Source organism: Leptonychotes weddellii, chromosome 8, assembly GCF_054177405.1.
Source record: "Leptonychotes weddellii isolate Sample4059 chromosome 8, ASM5417740v2, whole genome shotgun sequence".
Taxonomy (NCBI): domain Eukaryota; kingdom Metazoa; phylum Chordata; class Mammalia; order Carnivora; family Phocidae; genus Leptonychotes; species Leptonychotes weddellii.
In genome coordinates this window covers 66,455,771-66,475,991 of record NC_138376.1, presented here as the reverse complement: position 1 = coordinate 66,475,991, position 20,221 = coordinate 66,455,771, and the positions used below count along the sequence as shown (strand labels likewise).

At 42.3% G+C, this 20,221-nt stretch overlaps 2 protein-coding genes across 13 annotated transcripts in view; one reads left to right on the top strand and one right to left on the bottom strand.

Annotated features, from left to right (window-relative positions):
- Positions 1–193: 193 nt before the first annotated feature.
- LYRM2 (LYR motif containing 2) lies at positions 194–5,166 on the top strand. The gene is made up of 3 exons (XM_006733704.3): positions 194–294; positions 854–994; positions 1,436–5,166. The coding sequence occupies exons 1-3, from the start codon at positions 250–252 to the stop codon at positions 1,514–1,516; spliced, it is 267 nt and encodes an 88-aa protein (XP_006733767.1). The 5' UTR covers positions 194–249; the 3' UTR covers positions 1,517–5,166.
- A 346-nt stretch (positions 5,167–5,512) lies between these two features.
- ANKRD6 (ankyrin repeat domain 6) overlaps positions 5,513–20,221 on the bottom strand; it is a 186,405-nt gene continuing 171,696 nt past the window's right edge. For all 12 annotated transcript variants that reach the window (XM_081828658.1, XM_081828655.1, XM_081828659.1 and 9 more), the window contains 4 exons: positions 19,363–19,515; positions 10,456–10,569; positions 9,611–9,737; positions 5,513–8,511 (listed from right to left, as the gene is read on the bottom strand). In XM_081828658.1, coding sequence (XP_081684784.1) covers positions 7,943–8,511; positions 9,611–9,737; positions 10,456–10,569; positions 19,363–19,515 — 963 coding nt within the window. In that variant the 3' untranslated portion in view covers positions 5,513–7,942. The remainder of the gene's footprint in view (positions 8,512–9,610; positions 9,738–10,455; positions 10,570–19,362; positions 19,516–20,221) is intronic.

The following is a 20,221-nucleotide window of genomic DNA, read 5'->3' as shown; positions in this document are numbered from 1 at the left end:
AAGAACTGCTATCCCCTCGCACCCCCAAGAAAATGTATTCTAGGATAAAACTGCCCAAGGCTTTATAGCTCATTACTAGTTCCAACCGCTTCAGTTCAGCCAGACTGCGGGGGGGATTTGGCGGCCAAGTGTAAGCCGCGAACCGTCTCCCAGGAAACCCAGCTCGCCCTGCCCCTTGGTTACGCCCCCACTTCCGCTCCTGCGCACTGGAGCTCTTGGGGGGGGGGGGACCGAGGCTACCTGAAGGAAATGGCCACCTCCCGCTTACCACCGGCGACGCTAACGCTAAAGCAGGTAGCGCCGTTTTCGCCAGCCTTTCCAGGATCTGATCTCAATTATCCATCTCTCCCTCCAGCCCACCCTGCGGAGTGGGTCGCGGGGGCGGGACTTCGTGATGCGGAAGCCGGCGGTGGGGGTGGGGAGGAGGGTCGGGGAGGAGGGGGCTGCCCTCTGGCCCTGGGTTCGTGAGGCGGGCGGGCTGTGGGTCTCTTGGAACTTTAATGCCTTGGCCACGGTGAGGACTGTTATGTCTGTCGTACTGAGCTATGGTAAAGAGTGAGATTGCCTGCATTGGTTTTAGAAAAAAGTGCTGTTACTGTAGTTACAGCCTCTAGTAACTGGTAGTTCTTTTTCTGCTCATTGGTTATCTTTTGATGTTAAGGGTTTCTTAGGTTTGACAAAGGAGTAAGCAAACAGCCCAAATACACTTTTTGCCTTTTTCTTAGAAGTTCTTTTTTGCCCTTTTCAAAATTGAGGACCAAAGAGAAGTCATCTATTTAGTAGATTCCTAAAGTAAAGCCCTCTGGGCTGTAGATTTTGCAGTTGTAATTGACATTTCTCCTCCCCTCTACAGTTCATGAGAAGGCAACAAGTTCTCCTTCTCTACAGAAGGATTTTGCAAGCAATTCGGGAAGTGCCAAATGATTCTGATCGAAAATACCTGAAGGACTGGGCAAGGGAAGAATTCAAAAGAAACAAAAGTGCCACCCAAGAGGTGAGAACAAGATCATGGTGAGGACAGGCCCTGACCATTTTGTATTATTATTTTTTTTAAAGTTTAATAGACATTTTGGAATATAAGGATCATGGAGATGTACGTACATCTTGATCATTCCTTTAATGTTACCAATTTTCCACTCAAATGATAATTGAAATTTTACAATCTTTACAGTAGCATCACCTGACTTTTCTGTTAAACCATACATACACACACAGGAAAAGATTATAAATAGGACAGCATGATGGTTTGGGAAGTATGACGACTGGGGTTTACAAAAGCATGTCAGACACTGTGCACCCTTTGTTGTCAGTTTGGGGCTTTCCTAATACAGTGGTTCCAATTCTCAGTGTTGGTCCCTGAATAATAAATGAAATGATAGAGCCGTACCTTGTTTAACCAAGTAAAACAGTGACCAGCTTTCACTTTCTTCTACAGGATACAATCCGGATGATGATTACTCAAGGCAATATGCAGCTCAAAGAGTTAGAAAAAACCCTTGCTTTGGCAAAATCTTAACGATAGCATTATTCTGAAAGACTTTGAAAGTTTCCATGTGTATTAATTAGACTCGATGGGCAGCCTAAAAGCAAGTCAAACTGTACAGTACTTGGGAAAATGTCAGAACATGGAGCATGGCAATGTCAGAGCAAACAAAAGCACATCAGAACAATTGCCTTAACACTGAAAAACATACCCTGCATTTTGAAAATGTTTTTGGATGTGTCAGCAGTTCAAGCAGCAAAAACCAGTACAAGTGGTCAGCACTACCATTAACCCTCTGGGAAATGCAAATTAAAACCACATTGAAACAGTACCACATCCACTGGAATAACTATAATTAAAAACAGTTAAGCAAATGTTGGTAAAGATATAGGGAAACTGGACCCCTCATACATGCTGTGGGAATAACAAATGGCACAGCCACTTGGAACACAGACTGTCAGTTGCTTAAAAGATTAAGTTACCAAACAGTTCAGCAGTTTCCTCCTAGGTTTATAACCAAGAGAACTGAAAATCTATAAGAAAACTTGTACAGGAATATTCATAGCATTATTCATAATAGCCAAGAAGTAGAAGCAATCCAAATGCCCATTATCTGATAAATGATTAAATAAGATGTCTGTAGAATATTATCTAGCAATAAAAAGGAATGAAGTACTGATACATGGATGTACCAGAGACCAGTCACAAAAGATCACATATTGTAGGATTCCATTTATATGAAGCATCTAAAATAGGAAGAAAGAGGTGGTTTCCCAGGGTGTGGATAGCATGGAAAGTAATTGCAAATGGATATGGGGTTTCTTTTCTGGGTAATGAAAACATTCTAAAGTTGGGGGTGTGGGTTGCACAACTCTGAATATACCAAAGTCTGTTGAATCATATATTTTGCATGTGTGATATGTGAATTATACTTTAGTAAAGGCTTTACTGATTTTTTTGCTGATAAAGAACTGACGTATAATACTGTGTAAATCACTATTTTAAGAAATTGTATGAGATATATGGATGTATACTGACCTCAGAAGATACCCTGGACCTTTCCTGAAAAAAAATCCTTCTGCATTACTGATGGTTGTTGAGGTAGGTTCTTCGGATGTGTCATGATCCAGTAGTCCAAGGATTCCCTGAAAAGACCACCACCGGTAATATAGATCTTTGTTGGAAAGAGGAGAGACAGAAGCTTAATGAACACATTAAGGAACTTAACAAAAAGAAGAGGCAACGTCTGGATGAAACTAATGCAATTACCTTAGCATCCACATAGAAAGAAGTGAAACCATCAGGGAAGATCCTTGGTGCATTAGATTCTCTTCCAGTGACAGGAAGAAAGAGTGAAGAATACATTGAAGACAAGAAGTTGACTTGAGGACATTCCAACCAAATCTATAACAATTACTTTAGTGAAAATGAAAGCTTATGGAAGAGGTGGGATCGGCGGTCCTATAGACAGATGTCCTCTGTTCTTTTACAGAACAGATCTAAAAAGTTAATCCAAGAATCTGCTCAGCACCTGAAAAATGTAGGAGAAACTTTGCAGAATGATAAATGGTTAACCTAGTACCGGACTGCCTGCCAGAGAGAGAGAAGCAGATGGTGGCGTTTGTCCATGACCTGCCTGCATTGCCAGGGTCCACCCGCCCCTCCCACAGCCTCAGCCCACAAGACAAAATAATTCTGAATATTCTTCAGCCGGGTAATCTAATTCAAAATGCTTGAGCTAATTATCAGATTTGTACATAGCTGTACATCAGTTAACCTACTGCAAAGCCATTTGATGAACAGAAGCATTTGTGAGCAGTCTCTGAACAGAGAACACTTTTCTTTGTGCAGCATGATCTACCTATTCAAGTACAGGCAATTTCTAGTAAATCTAAAATCTTGACACTACAGATCATCCTTTCGTGAGGTGTAGAAGTCCATGACTTGGTGATGTTCTTCCTAGTGGTATATGTCAAAGATGTAAGAGCATTTGTGGTTTAAGTTTGTAAGATACAAATACCAGACTACAAGAAAACCTAACTTGGGATTTGTTTTGTTTTTTAAATTGGGCAAAACACTGCAAATTGAATGTTCATCTTCCAGACGCTAAGATTATTATAATCTTAATAATGGACAGCATTTGAGTGCTAAATAAATCTCAGGCTAAACAACAATTTCTCCTCCCATATGGAACCATGCTCATTAAAATGTTGGTCAGGTTTGAACTCCTGGTGAAACACATTTTTTTTAGCATCTTTATCAGTGTTCTGGCTTAGACAACAAATTACCTTTCTGGATATTCCCTGTGAACTATACTCATGTGGGGGCACCTCGGTGGCTGAGTCAGTTAAGCGTCCGACTCTCGATTTTGGCTCAGGTCATGATCTCAGGGTGGTGAGATCGAGCCCTGCATCAGGCTCTGTGCTGAGCATGGAGCCTGCTTAAGATTCTCCCTCTCCCTCATCCCCTACCCGCCCTCTAAAACAAAACAAAAAAAACCCCATAACTATACTCTTGTTTGAATGTTAAAGTTTTGTTCCCAAAGTTTAAAGTACTTGGATGTTCAGTTTATGTATTTGAACTACAATAAGTCAAATCTTTATATTAAAACTTTTTAAATACCAAAGCTTTCTAGCATGAGGATAAGTGGCTAGGGCTATTATTTAGCATACTGACTGTCCCTGCGTCATTACCTTTTTTGAAGTGTGCCATCTGGTTGGAAGTTTCTGAACTCAGCACAGGCATTGCTGTGGGTGGGCCTGCAGAGGACGTTATAATATTTGGGGAAAAGCAGCACATATTCTTTGGTGTCTCTATTACTGGAGTCACACAAGTAGACACTCAGGAGAGGCTGAGACCCCCACTTACCTAAATTGTCTCTTACGGAAGAAAAACGCTAGTCAAACAACAGAAGGAAACAGTTCACATCTACCGTGGGAAAAAACTGGGATTATGTAGAGTAAGGTCCAAGCAGAATCAAAAGCAAATTGTCACTTTGTGCCAAACTAGAAATCGCCGTAGCCTATTTCCTTCCTTGAGTCAGGCATTTGAGAAATTCAGGATTAAATTTGCTATTTTTGTTTACTAGGAAGAGGAAATTGCTTTTTACCCACTCTGGTTTGCATTAGGAAAATTGCGGTTTCCTGGTTATGTGTCTCATGGATTTAATATATTCATATTTATCACCGTATTTTGACAATATTACAGAAGAATATTTCCCTTTAAAATCACAACAGGGGGCGCCTGGGTGGCTCAGTCGTTAAGCGTCTGCTTTCAGCTCAGGTCATGATCCCAGGATCCTGGGATCGAGCCCCGCATCGGGCTCCCTGCTTCACAGGAAGCCTGCTTCTCCCTCTCCCACTCCCCCTGCTTGTGTTCCCTCTCTCGCTGTGTCTCTCTCTGTCAAATAAATAAATAAAATCTTAAAAAAAAAAAAAAATCACAACAGAAAACAATTTAAATTTTTTTCCTTATAAGTATTCTAAAAGGTCACTGGTTTTGTCTTCTAAATCTTAATCGATTTGGCTTTTATATCACAGGAAATGTATTTAGCTTTTATGAGTAATTTGTTAGAAAATGTTATTTTGCCTGCATATAGTTATAAGTGAGGTTTTGTTCTCTCAGTTCACTATTTTCTGAAAGGTCAGCAGTCTAAACAAAACATTAAAGCTTGTACTGAGAAATATTTCCATATTATTGGCTTTTGAAGAATTTATTTTTCATGCAGTACACCTGATCTCTACTCTAAAGCAGATGTATTTACCAGAAGTTACCCTTCTATCAAAACAAGGTAAAGTATGCCTGCATGAAGGCACTCTTTCTGGGAACCGTAAATTTGATTAACCACACAAACGAAAATATACACTAAACAGTCACATTTTCATTTTTTAAATAAGGATTTTAATATCCATAGTGTTGAGAACCATGTTTAATGCTTGAAAGAGACAAATTCAAGGTAATAAAAATATTAAATAGAAGACAACATACCTCTCAAGTATCAGCGCTTGACTGGAAAAAAAAAAAAAAAGATTTAAGCATGAAAACATCAATTCCTTTATTTTGGGCTCCCGAAGTCAAAAGTAAGATTAGAACTATATTCAGTCTAACCACAGATTTTACTTTACTCAATGCAATAATTCACTAATAAAAACCCCACTTCAGTATTATACAACCTTTCTGTGTTTTACATTTTCCCCCATAGCTATTGAAAGTTCCAGTCTCCGTTTCAAACACGACCCACATGACAGACTTTCAGTTAATAGTTTTGCTTCTTTGGAAGAGTACTATCATGGCATTTGCTCATTTTAGCAGATAGCCTAAGGGAAAAATAAGGAAAGATACCCATCAGACCCGAAGTTGAATTTTTGACAATACTAAAGAATAAAAACCCATAAAATAAACCCATCTTGAGATGCTGCCACTAGTTTGGGTTAGGAGGCCAACTGATGGTGTTCTGTTTCCTTGCCTCTACTGGGTTCCCTTCGGTTAGAGAAGGATCCATGTAATCGGCCAGACCAGGTGTCTTCAACTCTTCTCATTCCTCCCTCGTCTCTTCCCTGTGACTTGGACAAAAATACCCAGTTCATAATGATAAGCTGCCTGCTTCTGATGGGTAGAGGTTACATAATCAAAATACTTCCTTCCAAAGCACTCTATGGTCGAGATAAAATTTAATTTGTTTTCAGGCATTTCTCAACAAGGATACTCCTTGGGTAACAGGAGATATGTGGTAAGTGGAAAGAACTGCTTAGACTACAACTTACGGAGTATCTCAGGATTTCATCTCTGAGTATCGGGCAGTTCTCAAGAAACTGTGTTGAGGAAGGATTCTAAAGCTGCCCATGACCCGAGAGACACCGAAGGCACCATCCCACTGCAGTTGGGTGGTTCTGCCTGGGGGCGCAGAGGGGAATGAAGAGAGAAGGCGCCTCCCCACCGAGGGTAACAGGAGTCTCGGGAACACCACCACATCCTGAATGGTAGTTGAGGAACAAGACAAGCTCACAGACATGAACATCAGCTCGAGAGGACATTAAATTGATTCCCTATCTGGGTTGTGTAATGGTGACCTACATCTAGATCTAGATTTGTTAGGAATGCCTCTGTTCATAGATTGTCACTATTAAAAATAACCACGAGCTTGATTAGGCAAAAACAAAGGGACTATAAACATACTGTGTTTTTCTGGGTGTGCCCATGTCAGGAAATCATTTTCTCTTTGGCTCAATGAGCAACATTTTATTCAACGTTAGAGACAATAGCTACTCAGTTCCTGTGTTGTTGGAAACAGAATGGAGATTTCTGTGCATACATGGAATCTGGAGGAGATGAATATAATCCCACATACCAAGGGACAAGAAGCGGAGAAATCCAAAATTTCAACATACCCAAGCTACTTTTATAACTTTGTATACACCACAGAGCAGAGTAAAATCCTTGGGGCTCCACAAAGCTGGGAAACAGTGGGGTCTAGATCAAGTTATTGAATTATTTTACCTTGACAGAATCACTGCAAAGCAGTGGGAAACTTTTGAGGCTCTTCAATGACCGGACACAATTAGAAGTGAAATACTTTCAAGAAATAGCCTTACTTCTTTATAAAATGTAGATCAAAAAGCTCAAATTTAGAAAGGTACTCTTGGATAATTGGGTGTGATTAAGGATAGAAGCTTCAGGTAATTGTTAAATGAATGTTTTTCCATTAATCTTTAAAATCAGGATTAATCAATTGTCGTATTGCTGTATTTTGGCTGAAAATACAGAAACAATGACCCAATGATTTGAACCTTTCTCATTTGAGTTTATTAACAAATATTCCCAGTGCTTTTTGCCAATTTCTCATTATTTTAAATACCCTCCGACTTTGCAAAATATTTTAAGATATGCTGGATCTAGTGACATTATGAAAATCTTTTTCTCCTCAAAATCTATTTGATAAGTTTTCATCTGGTTAAAAGGTCAGCCTTGTGAGAAGTAGGAATTGAGAGGGAACTTTGCGCATCTCAGCCACAGAGCTCACAGAAAGATGCCCGTCTGGGCCCAGCAAGTGCGCGTCACATGAATGACTACTGGCGTTCACAAGGGATTCGTTTTTCTTCTTCCCTTTGATTTGTATTATTTCATACATCCTGAATTTTAGGGTTTAGACTCTACAGATCGTCAGTTTCTAAGCGTGGCTCACTTAATCTGAGCTTTCGAACCTCAGATGAGCCTGGACTGAGGTTATGACTTTGTAATGAAACCTGAAACTAAGCAAGCGTCCCCTGGTTTCAGTCTCACTGTTGAAGTCGTCATAACTTCAGGGCATAGGAAGCATGGGTCTGGCACATCTCAGAAATTTGACTTTTTTTGAAAGACAAGTCCACTGCGTGCACAATAATGGACACCTTGGGCCTAGCTCTTCTAGAGCTGCAAAGCCAGCAATCATCAAGAATCCCTTCTTGTGCCATGCCCCAGGTCCTAATTGTCCTTCTGCACCTTTGTCCTTAGTTTAGCAAGTTCTTCTTCTAAGCTTTTAATATGTTCCTTCAGGGTGGCCTTGTCTTGCTGGGCCTTCTGACTGGCTTGGCTTCGTGCTTCCTCAATCTTCCTTTCATACCATTTTTCCATCTGGGTAGAAACAGCCTCAAAAAAGTACTGGGTAATCTCCAGAGCTTGGGAGGCATCTCGAGTGTGAGGGGCGGTCTGCTCGCTGCCTGTTGCTGGTGGTGGCCCACAGGGGTTGCTGGGTGCTGGGTGCTGGGTCCGATGCCTTGTTTGCCCGCTTTTCCCAGACTTCCTGGTTTGGGTGCCTCTGTCTACACAGGGCCCAGCCTGCTGATCACATTTGGCTGCCTCTTTCAAGGGTAGCAAGGCTGTCTGGACCTTGACATTCCTCAGCCGGGAACCCATACAGTCTGAGGAAGACAGCTCCTGCTGTGTTCTCTGGGGAGCCGTGGGGTTGAAGGCCTTTTCCTTGGGCCTCACCACCTGAGGAGAACTGTCAGAAGCTGCTACTGGACCTGCAGTGACCACTGATTGATCCACACCTAGTTTCAGAAGGAAAACAAAACCACATTCACACAGTCCCGTGGCTCTGGGTCGGCATTTCAGAGTCCTGGTTAATCCTGTCAACCATAAGCCTTCCCAACTGCCAACCACCATGTGCAATTTCTCCTCTGCCCTCCCCACTTCCACTTCCCCCCGATGATCATTTTGGCTTGTCAGGGCTTTCACGGATTAACGACACTAGTGGCATCTAAGCCAAAAAAGTTGCTGGCCTTTCCTTTAGCCAGTTAGAAAGCTTCGAAAGTTCTGGGTAATTTTGTGATTGCTAAGAATGACACAGCTCACCAAGTATCTCCAGAACTGGGTATGCATAGATGAGAATGAATCTGCCCATTCCCTAATTTCTGGGCCTTTTCCACACCATAGCCCCAGTTACTAGCTCTCTATACCCAGAGCTCCAGCCAAGTTCCATAACTAGACCTAGCATGAAAAATTTGCCCAGGATTTCCCCAATGTTATGGGCACAAAGAAGATAAAACCACAGTTCCAGAAATGGCCTATAATAACATAATACACATGACATATCAAAATCCCTCACAGAGGCCTAATTACGAAGGTTCTAAATGTCCTCAAAATTAGCACTGAGTATAATCACTGCGGCTAATGAAAAGACACTTTGCTTGAAAGATCTCTATCTAGCACCTGGGGCTTCAATATATGAACTGCTGTTTATGGAGGTTTTACACAGTTGGACAAAGGTCAAAGGCTGATCAAGTAGAAAGCAGCTCAAGGGCCAGGGCAAGGACCCTGCTGAGGAGACAGATGTTCATTCCTCACTCTTCATCTTTGGGACCCACTCTGACACCATCAACATTGTACCTGAAACACTGCTATCACCAGTCAACAATTCTTGATTATTCCTTTATTCAGAAATGTCTGAATACTTAAATAGGAGTACCTTATTACCGTATAGTAACTGAAAGTACAGCAGTAACCAAAGTAAGTTCTTAGCCCTATAGAATTTAGAATCCAGTGTTTTCCACAGCCCTATCCTAGGGGCTGCCTTTGGATACAGCAGAGAACAATCTCGGGGGGTTTTACCACCTTTGGATGGAATGGCTCTCTCTGCACACGCGTTACCTGTAGAGGACTCGTAAGTAGATGGTACGGATTTGGTCCTAGAGGCCCTAGAATCTCCAGAAAGCTTCAGCTCCAGATTCTGAATCTTTAACATGCACCAGGTTTTTAATTCATCCACCAATGACATCTACAAAAACAAAAACAAAAACAAACCCGCACAAATGATTAGGTGAATTGGACATGTGGTTTATGAATGAAAGCATCAAGAGTGGACTCTTCAATTATGAAAGTTCAGGATATCATCTTGACAAGCCTAAAAGCTGTGGATTCCCTCCACTCCCACAGCCACACAGCCTCCTCTGCTGCCCTGTGTAGACCAGGATTCACCCAGCACCAAACCTGATAGTTTCTATAATCTTTGAGTGACTTAGGGCAAGAGACACCTTGAACACCCAAAGCTTCCCAAATCTTACAAATCAAGAATTTTTGGCTGTTGAGGAGCATGAACTCTCACACACTGAACAAGCACTCATTTTATGTGTGTTGTTCTTAGGTAGACGAACTCCCCAAGGGCAGGAAACAACTCTAGCTCAACAACAGAGCAATGCCTAACAGATGCACAATACATAGAAGAGATTCCAAGCACAGACCACATCTTCCCCAGCGTATTCTATGAACGTTTCAGTCTCCACCAATTACCAGAATATTCAGCAACAAATGGACTGAACTACATGTTCTTTTCTATTCATTATATAAATGAATAAAAGGACATTAAAAAGGACATGCTACATAATACAAATGCTTTTATGGGTTCTTGGCCTCTGGGTTTCCAACGATGGGTCCAAGTCTTAACTCGGTGGAGAGGTGTAGTAAATACCCAGCTAACGACGCATCCTGGTTTTCACCTGTCGTTTCTCCCCCTCGTGCTTCTCGGTGTCTGAATGCTGCTGCAGGCGGGTCATGCACTCAGTTCTCTCCGCTGCGAGCCGCTCGACCATCAGCTTGTCCAGAACACGCATCTAGGATTCAGCGGGCAAAGAGCACAGGACTGACATGATCTAAGGATGGGGCGCGGACTCCTGACTCCTGAGACGGGGCTCTGGGGGACCAAGCAGGGGCCAGAGAGAACAGAAGCAAACCTCCACTTCTCTTTTATCCTAGTTTCATCTAGTATTCATCAAACTCTAGGTTTTCACAATCCCTCAGCATGTTTCTGTGTTATTCAAGGCTTTTTTTCCTCATTTGTTAAAGTCCTAAGGGGTTGAAGAGACTGAACACACAGTAAATCTACAACATAAGCCAACAGACCTTGTACATAGAATTTTTATATGTTTTAGAACATTATTTCCAAGACTATTATTGGAAGGAAAAACTACTTCTAGAAGTATGCAGCTGTACCTGATCTTAATTATCCTTTCTATTAATTTTTAACACCCCACCCTTAAATGTTAGTGGTTGCCTGTGAGGCAGCAAAAGCAGCTGAATGCTCAGCGCTTTTATCCAGTGTTCTTAATGAGCCAACCCCCTTAGTGCTTCGCTGAAAGTAGTCAAAGCAAGTGTGAAGAAGGGTGGGGAATTAAAGTGTGTGTGTCAGAGAACAGATGATTGTCCCCTTTCAGTCATGCCCTCCTAGGTCCCCCCAACATCGTGACATTTCCCATAGGGCCCTAACACCCAGGAAAGCCAAACTTCCACTGCTTTGACAAGGTCCAAACAGGGGAAAGGAACTTTGTTAGCAGGGGCCAGCCCACGAGGGCTCGCTGCTGAGCTCTCTCGTCAGGGACACACATGATGCTCAAAAAACTAATAGAGCAGTAGGTTCCGGAGTTGTGGTGAGCACCTTCTGTTTCGTTCCTTCAGCCCTCATGTTTTCCTGTGAGCCGCTCTCCTGTTTTCTAGGATTGGCCTATTCCCCTACCTCCTTATCCTCTGTCAAGAGCAACCGTGTTGACAGAGCTTTGTTCCAGGGCATGGCTGACTGATTCACGCAGGAGTGCCTGACTCGTGCCACACCAGGGTCCTTTACCTGTGGTTAGGAATTAGGACGAAGGTTCCACACCCCCATCTGTCACCCTCCTTGAAATGAAGCGAGGTCCTTGAGAAGATCCAGCATTTATCTAACACATTTCCTCTCTGGGCTTAGGCTAGCCGAAGTGGGTTTTATTTATAAGACAGTCTTAACTAATATATTATGGCATTAGGAAAAGATTTCTTGAAGGCGCTTTCCATGAAGTACAAATAGCAAATAAACCCAAAATGTTCTACCTCACCAACAAACAAGGAAACAAGAATTAAACAGTATTCTTAATTCGACAAAAACTTTAAAAATGGTAATATTAATGACAGCAAAAGTTTGAGACAGAGACTCAATTTATATCCTATCCTGCCTGTTGGATATAAATTCACACAACCTTTCTGTTAAGTAGATTACTAATATTTGTCAAGAGCCTTAAACATATTCTTAACTCTGGACCCAGTTATCCTAAATCTGAGCAAATAACTTGAAAAGCAAACGTTTACGCATGGGGCACCTGGGTGGCTCAGTCGTTAAGCGTCTGCCTTTGGCTCAGGTCATGATCCCAGAGTCCTGGGATTGAGTCCCACATCAGGCTCCCTGCTCAGTGGGGAGTCTGCTTCTCCCTCTCCCACTCCCCCTGCTTGTGTTCCCTCTCTCGCTGTGTCTCTCTCTGTCAAATAAATAAATAAAATCTTAAAAAAAAAAAAGCAAACATTTACGCACATAAATGTCCATCATAGCGTTATTTATAAGAGTGAAAAACTATAAGCAACTTTAAAGTCTAATAAAAAGGAATAGTTAAATAAACTGTTGTATTAATATGCTGGACTATTATGAAGCAAAGGACATGGGAAAGTGCTCAGGACATCAAATTAGGTGAAAAAAGCTGGAAGCAAAAATATATAACTTAAGGTGACCTAACTTAAGGTTTCATCTAGTATTCATCGAACTCTAGGTTTTCACAATCCTTGAGCATATGTTTCTGTGTAGTCAAGCCTTCTTTTTCTCATTTGTTAAAGTCCTAAGGTGTTGAAGAGACTGAACACACAGTAAATCTACAACTTGAGCCAATGCAGACCTAGTATTAAGTTAACCTAAGGTGTAACTTAGGGAGGTGGGTGGGGGTTTGGGTGAAATAGGTGATGGGGATTTAGGAATGAACTCCTTGGGATGACCACTGGGTGATGTGTGAGATTGTTGAACCACTCTATAGTACACCTGAAATATAACACTGTTCACTATACTGGAGATAAAAATAAATAAATAAACCATGTACTAGACAAAAACAAATGATATGTTTAGCTCCATATACAGAAGAGTACATTGTCTTAAATAGCACAAAAACTCAGGATGTCAAAGACATTACTAAATTTAAACATAGTTACAAAGATGACAAGGGCTCTTCGGGTCCAAGATGGGGAGGTCGTAAGGCCCTTAATCTCCTCCACAGACCCACCAAATCTACACCTATTTATAGAGCAATTCCTCCTAAAGCCCTGGGGGATGACTGAGCAGTTTCTGTGCCACAGAAAATAAACCATATAGAGAACAGCAAGGCAGAGACATGGTACCAAAGGGACCCCCCCCCAACACTGAACTGTAGTGCAGAGAGTACTGAGCAAACGTGGAAAGATTTGTCTGCCCTGGTGCACAGAAGAAAAGCCTGGATGTAAAAGGGCAACTAGAATACAAAGGCACCAGAGCCCTGCCAGATGTCGGGGGAGCCGTCGGAAAGTTCTCGAGTCAGGAGGGCCGGCAAGCACCAGAGTCTCTGTTCCCCCATCACCGTGATGGGAGCAGGGCCTGGGCACTCCAGGCACCCTGCCACGTCAGTGGGCCCTGCCCTAACCCACACCAGCCCGAGCTGTCCCACCAAGGCAGCCCCAGCATGGCACACACGTGGACACCCTGGTCAGTGCTCACGACAGCTCCAGCCATGTTGCCAAGGTGACACAGACGCAAAGCACCTTGGACACTCCAGGCCCACGTCGCTCCAACTCCCAGTGACTTGCCAGGGCACACTCAACACAGTGCCCTGAGACCTCCCCCCCACTCCCCTGTGGCTCCAGATGACGTGCCAGGGTACATCCCGTGAAGAGCACCCTGCAACACATCACCTTGCACCCACTTCAGCTTCCGCTGGTCTGCCAGGGCACCCTCCTCATAGAGAGCTCCGGGACATCCCTATACCCACACTTCAGCTTCAGCTGACCTGCCATGAGGCCTTTGGCACAGAGAGCCCCAGGACTGCCCCAATTTGCACCCACTTCAGTTCAGGCCATGCCACTAAGCCCCAGTGCAGAGAGCCCGGAGACCACCGCCCCCCCCGCCAGGCCACACCAGCCACAGTTCTGCCAGTCAGCCAAAGTCACCAAGCATACACACTCTGCAGAGTGGATTACCATACATAAGACCATTCCTTCAAGTTTAGGATAAGTAGCTGTTTTGCCTAATTCTGCCCAAGAAACAAAAGCAGAAAGTCAAGCAAACGAGGAGACAGAGGAATAATACTTCAAACAAATGAACAAAACAAAAGAAGAACTAAATGAAATGGAGGTAGCCAATCTGCCTGATAAGAGTTCAAAGTAATGGTCTTAAAGATGCTCACCAGCTGCACAGAAGAGGATGAATTCAGAACCTCAACAAAGAAACAGAAAATATAAAAAGAACCAATCAGAGAAGAATATAGTAACTAAAATGAAAAACACAATATAAGGAACCAACAGAATAGAGGATGAGGAAGAATGGATCTGGAATCTGGAAGATGAGGTAATGGAAAGCACCCAAACTGAACAAAAGAAGAAAAAATAATTTTAAAAAATAATGATAGGTGAAGGGATCTCTTTGACAACCACAAACATTTGCATTATAGGCATCCCAGAAGGAAGAGAAAGACAGAAGGGAACAGAAAACTTATGTGAAGAGATAGCTAAAAACTTCCCTGAGCTGGGGGAGGAAAACAGACACCAGGTTCAGGAAGCACAGAGAGTTCTAAACAAAATGAACCCAAAGGAGATCCACACCATGACACATAATTAAAATGTCAAAGAGTAAAGATAAAGAGAATTTCAAAAGCAGCACAAGTAACTAGTAACATTCAAGGAAACCCCAATAAGGCTATCAGCTGATTTTTTAGAAACTTTCCAGGCCAGAGGAAGTGACGTGATATATTCAAAGTACTGGGAAAAAAAAACCTACAACCAAGAATATTCTGCCCAGCAAGTTTATTATTCAGAATCGAATGAGAGATAAAGACTTTCCTAAACAAAAGCTGAAAGAATTCATCACCACTAAAACAGCCTTACAAGAAAAAAATTTTTTTAAGATTCCATTTATTTATTTGAGAGAGAGAGAGAGAGCACAAGCCAGGGGAAGGGCAGAGGGAGAGGGAGAAGCAGACTCCCTGCTGAGCAGGGAGCCCAACACGGGGCTTAATCCCAGGACACCGGGATCTTGACCTGAGCTGAAAACAGATGCTTAACCGACTGAGCCACCCAGGTGCCCCAACTTTACAAGAAATTTTAAAGAGATCTTTTTAAATAGTAAAAAGTCCATAATTAGAAAATTATGAAAAAAAGAGTTCATGAGTAAAAGCAACGTACAGTAAAGGTAGTAAAGCAATCACTTATAAAACTAGTATGAAGGTTAAGAGACAAAGAGGTGAAATTGTATCTTTAAAATTAGTTAAGGAAACTCAAAAGAAAGATACAAAATGACAACATACAAAAATATGGGGGGGGTCAGTAAAAATGAAGTTCTTTTTGAATGTATTCAAACTTAAGTGACAATTTTTTTTTTTTTTTTTTTTTGAGAGAGAGCATGCATGTGCACATGAGTGGAGGATGGGGCAGGGAGAGAGGGGGCAGAGGGAGAGCAAGAATCAAGCAGGCTCCATGCCTGGCGCAGAGCCCAATGTGGGGCTCGATCTCATGACCTGACATGATGATCTGAGCCAAAATCAAGAGAGTTGGTCACTTAACCTCCTGAGCCACCCAGGTTCCCCAAGTGACCATCAATTTAACATAGACTCTCTACAATTACGAGGTTATATATGAATCTCATGGTAAACACAAACCCCAAACCTAGGATACACACACACACACAAAAGAAAGTGAAGCAGAACACTAAAGAAAGTCATCAATCATAAGAAAACAGAGCAAGAGAGGAACAGAGAATTACAAAACAACAACAATAAAATGGCAATAGGTACATACCTATCAATAATTAAATGTAAATGGTCTAAATGATCCAATCAAGAGACAGAGGGTGATTGAATGGATAAAAAAATAAATAAATAAGGGGCGCCTGGGTGGCTCAGTCATTAAGCGTCTGCCTTTGGCTCAGGTCATGATCCCGGGGTCCTGGGATCGAGTCCTGCATCAAGCTCCCTGCTCTGAGGGAAGCCTGCTTCTCCCTCTCCCACTGCCCCTGCTTGTGTTCCCTCTCTCGCTATGTCTCTGTCAAATAAAATCAAATCTTAAAAAAAAAAAATAAGACCCATCTATTTGCTGCCTGCAAGATACTCACTTCAGACTTAAAGGCACACACAGACTAAAAGTGAAGGGATAGAAGAGATTCCATGCAAACAGAAGGGAAGTGGGTGGAGGTAGCCAAAGTAGCAATACTTATAAGAAACAGAGACTTCAAAACAAAGACTGAACAAGAGACAAAGAAGAACATTACATAATATTAAAGGGATCAATCCAACAAGAAGATTATAACAATTGTAAATACATATGCACCTAACCTCAAAGAACCTAAATACATAAAGCAAATATTAGGAGACAAAGGGAGAAATTGATAGTAATACAATAATACTAGGAGACTTTAACATCCCACTTACATCAGTGGATAGATCATTCAGATAGAAAATAAGGAAATTGCCTTTTTTTTTTTAATTTAAAGATTCTATTTATTTACCTGAGAGAGAAAAAAACGCACAAGAGCAGGCGGAGCGGCAGGCAGAGGGAGAAACTGGCTCCTGGCTGAGCAGGTAGCCCAATGCGAGGCTCCATCCCAGGACTCTGGGATCATGACCTGAGCTGAAGGCAGACACTCAACCAACCGAGCCACCCAGGAAATGGTCTTTGAACAATACATTAGACCAGATGGACTTAACAGATATTTATAGAACCTTCTAACCAAAAACAGAATACACATTCAAGTGCACATGGAACATTCTTCAGAATAGATTACGTGTTAAAATAAGTCTCAATAAATGTAAGATGACTGAAATCATATCAAGCACCTTTTCTGACCATAAAAGTATGAACCTAGAAATGAAATACAAGAAAAATAACTGGAAAAAGCATAAACACATGGAGCATAAACAACATGCTACTAAACAACCAATGGGTCAACAAAGAAATCAAAGTAAAAACAAAAAATATATGGAGACAAATGAAAACGAAAACAATAGTACAGAATCTTTGGGACCAGCAAAAGGAGTTCTAAGAGGGAAATTTAGGTAATATGGGTCTACCTCAAGAAACAAACAAAATCTCAAAACAATCTAACCTTACACCTAAAGGAACTACAAGAAGAAAAAGCCCAAAGTTGGAAGAAAAGAAATATCAGAGAGAAAATAAATGAATCAGAGACTAAATAAAAACAGAAAAGATCAGTGAAACCAAGAGCTGGTTCTTTGAAAAGAAAATTGATAAACCTTTAGCCAGAATCATCAAGAAAAAAAAGAGGACCCAAATAAATAAAAGAAATGAAAGAGGGAAGTAACAACTGGCACCACAGAAATACAAAGAATTGTAAGAGACTTCTACAAAAAATTATATGTTAACAAACTGGAAGAATGGATAAATTCCTAGAAACATACAGTTTTCCAAAACTGAATCAGGAAGAAATAGAAAATATTAACAAACCAACTACTAATAATGAAATTGAACTGGTAATAAAAAAACTCCCAAAAAATAAAAGTCCAGGACCAGATGGATTCACAGGTGAATTCTACCAAAGATATAAAGAAGATCTGAGGAGCCGGGGTGGCTCAGTCAGTTAAGTGTCTGCCTTTAGCTCAGGTCATGATCTCAGGGTCCTGGGATCAAGTCCCACATCAGGCTCCCTGCTCAGCAGAGAGCCTGCTTCTCCCTCTCCCTCTGCACCTCCCCCTGCTCATGTTCTATCTCTCTGTCTCAAATGAATAAATTAAAAAAACTTAAAAAAAAAAACAGACATCAGTGGAACAGAATAGAAAACCCAGAAATGGACCCTCAACTCTATGGTCAACTAATCTTTGATAAAGCAGGAAAGAATATCCAGTGGGAAAAGGACAGTCTCTTCAACAAATGGTGTTGGGAAAATTGGACAGCCACGTGCAGAAGAATGAAACTGGACCATTTCCTTACACCATACACAAAAATAGACTCAAAATGGATGAAAGACCTAAATGTGAGACAGGAATCCATCAAAATCCTAGAGAACACAGGCAGCAACCTCTGTGGCCTTAGCCGCAGCAGCTTCTTGCCAGACACATCGCCAAAGGGAAGGGAAACAAAGGCAAAAATGAACTATTGGGACTTCATCAAGATAAAAAGCTTCTGCACAGCAAAGGAAACAGTCGACAAAACCAAAAGACAACCAACAGAATGGGAGAAGATATTTGCAGATGACATATCAGATAAAGGGTTAATATCCAAAATCTATAAAGAACTTACCAAACTCAACACCCAAAGAATAATGCAATCACGAAATGTGCAGAAGACACGAACAGACATTTCTCCAAAGAAGACATCCAAATGTCCAACAGACACATGAAAAAGTGCTCAACATTGCTCGGCATCAGGGAAATCCAAATCAAAACCTCAATGAGATACCACCTCACACCAGTCAGAATGGCTAAAATTAACAAGTCAGGAAATGACAGATGTTGGCGGGGATGCAGAGAAAGGGGAACCCTCCCACACTGTTGGTGGGAATGCAAGCTGGGGCAGCCACTCTGGAAAACAGTATGGAGGTTCCTCAAAAAGTTGAAAATAGAGCTACCGTACGACCCAGCAATTGCACTACTAGGTCTTTACCCCAAAGATACAAATGTAGTAATCCGAAGGGGCACCTGAACCCAATGTTTATAGCAGCAATGTCCACAATAGCCAAACTATGGAAAGAGCCCAAATGTCCATCAACAGATGAATGGATAAATAAGATGTGGTGCATATATATGCATATATATATATATATATATATACACACACACACAATGATTACTCAACCATCAGAAAAAGAAATCTTGCCATTTGCAACAACGTGGATGGAACTAGAGGGTATTATGCTAAGCAAAGTAAGTCCATCAGAGAAAGACAATTATATAATCTCACTTATATGTGGAATTTAAGAGACAAAATAGAGGACTGGGGGGAAGGTAGGGAAGAATAAAACAAGACGAAATCAGAGAGGGAGACAAACCATAAGAGACTTAATCATAGGAAAAAACTGAGGGTTATTGGCTTGGGGGGAGGGGGTGCAGGAATGGGATCACTGGGTGATGGGCACTGGGGAGGGCACGTGATGTAATGAGCACTGGGTGTTACAGAAGACTGATGAATCACTGACCTCTTCCTCTGAAACCAATAATACATTATATGTTAATTAACTGAATTTAAATTAAAAAAAAAGATTTTGGGGGGCTTGAAAGAAATAACAAAGGCAGGCCTCTTGCCTGATAGCCCGCCTGACATGCTCAGGGCAGAGGCTGCAGAATAGAAGGATGTGCTGAGGGCTCTTTCTGATTTCATTTCCTGTCAGAACACCTGGACATGAGAAGAATTCCAGGCAACTCACTGACCTGGTGCTGGGTCTTGTTCTCCATATGTCCCAGCTTTGTGTTCATTTTATCCTGAACTGACCCCAGCTCTGCTTTGATCTCCTCCACAGTTGCCTCCAACTGGTTCTCCAGCTTGTTGATTAGGGGTTCACATCGACAACCATTTATCGGTGCCTGACAGGGGAACAATAAAGGAATCAATCCACTCATCCGTTCCTTCCCCAAATTGGTTTTGAGTACCCATCCAGTGCCGGTCAGTATGCCAGGGGGATAGAGACCGTGGAGGAGGCGCAGTCATGCCTGGCCTAACTTTGGGATGTCCAGTGGGCCAAGCTTTGGGACCAAGAGGCACTGAGAAGATTCAGAGAGTCCCAATCCTTGTTTCTTTTATCCACTCTGGGGCCTCAAGATTATGCAGTCACCTAAGGATGGTGCAGAGAGCTCTGTAACTAGCCCCGCGTGCCTGGGCCTCAGCTAGGGGGTGCCATCTGCAGTTCAGGTCAGGAGGGCCGCCTGGTTTATCTTCCAAGCTCATGCCTTAAGTCAACACTGAAAGTGGATCTTCATCCCCAGGAATAGTAAGAAGGGCACAGCCTTCCTTAAGGCCTGTCCTCCTAGGCCCACACAGGGCTCACTAGGTACCTGCATCACTCTCCCGTCCTCCTAGGCCCACACAGGGCTCACTAGGTACCTGCATCACTCTCCCGTCCTCCTAGGTCCAGACAGGGCTCACCAGGTCCCTGCATCACTCTCCCGTCCTCCTAGGTCCACACAGGGTTCACCAGATACCTGCATCACTCTCCCGTCCTCCTAGGCCCACACAGGGCTCACTAGGTACCTGCATCACTCTCCCATCCTCCTAGGCCCACACAGGGCTCAC

Bases quoted from the DNA above. Each gene is read 5' to 3' on its own strand.
- LYRM2 (XM_006733704.3), top strand. From the start codon at position 250: ATGGCCACCTCCCGCTTACCACCGGCGACGCTAACGCTAAAGCAG. The intron at 295-853 runs GTAGCGCCGTTT...TCCCCTCTACAG, and splicing joins CGACGCTAACGCTAAAGCAG to TTCATGAGAAGGCAACAAGT. The intron at 995-1,435 runs GTGAGAACAAGA...TTTCTTCTACAG, and splicing joins ACAAAAGTGCCACCCAAGAG to GATACAATCCGGATGATGAT.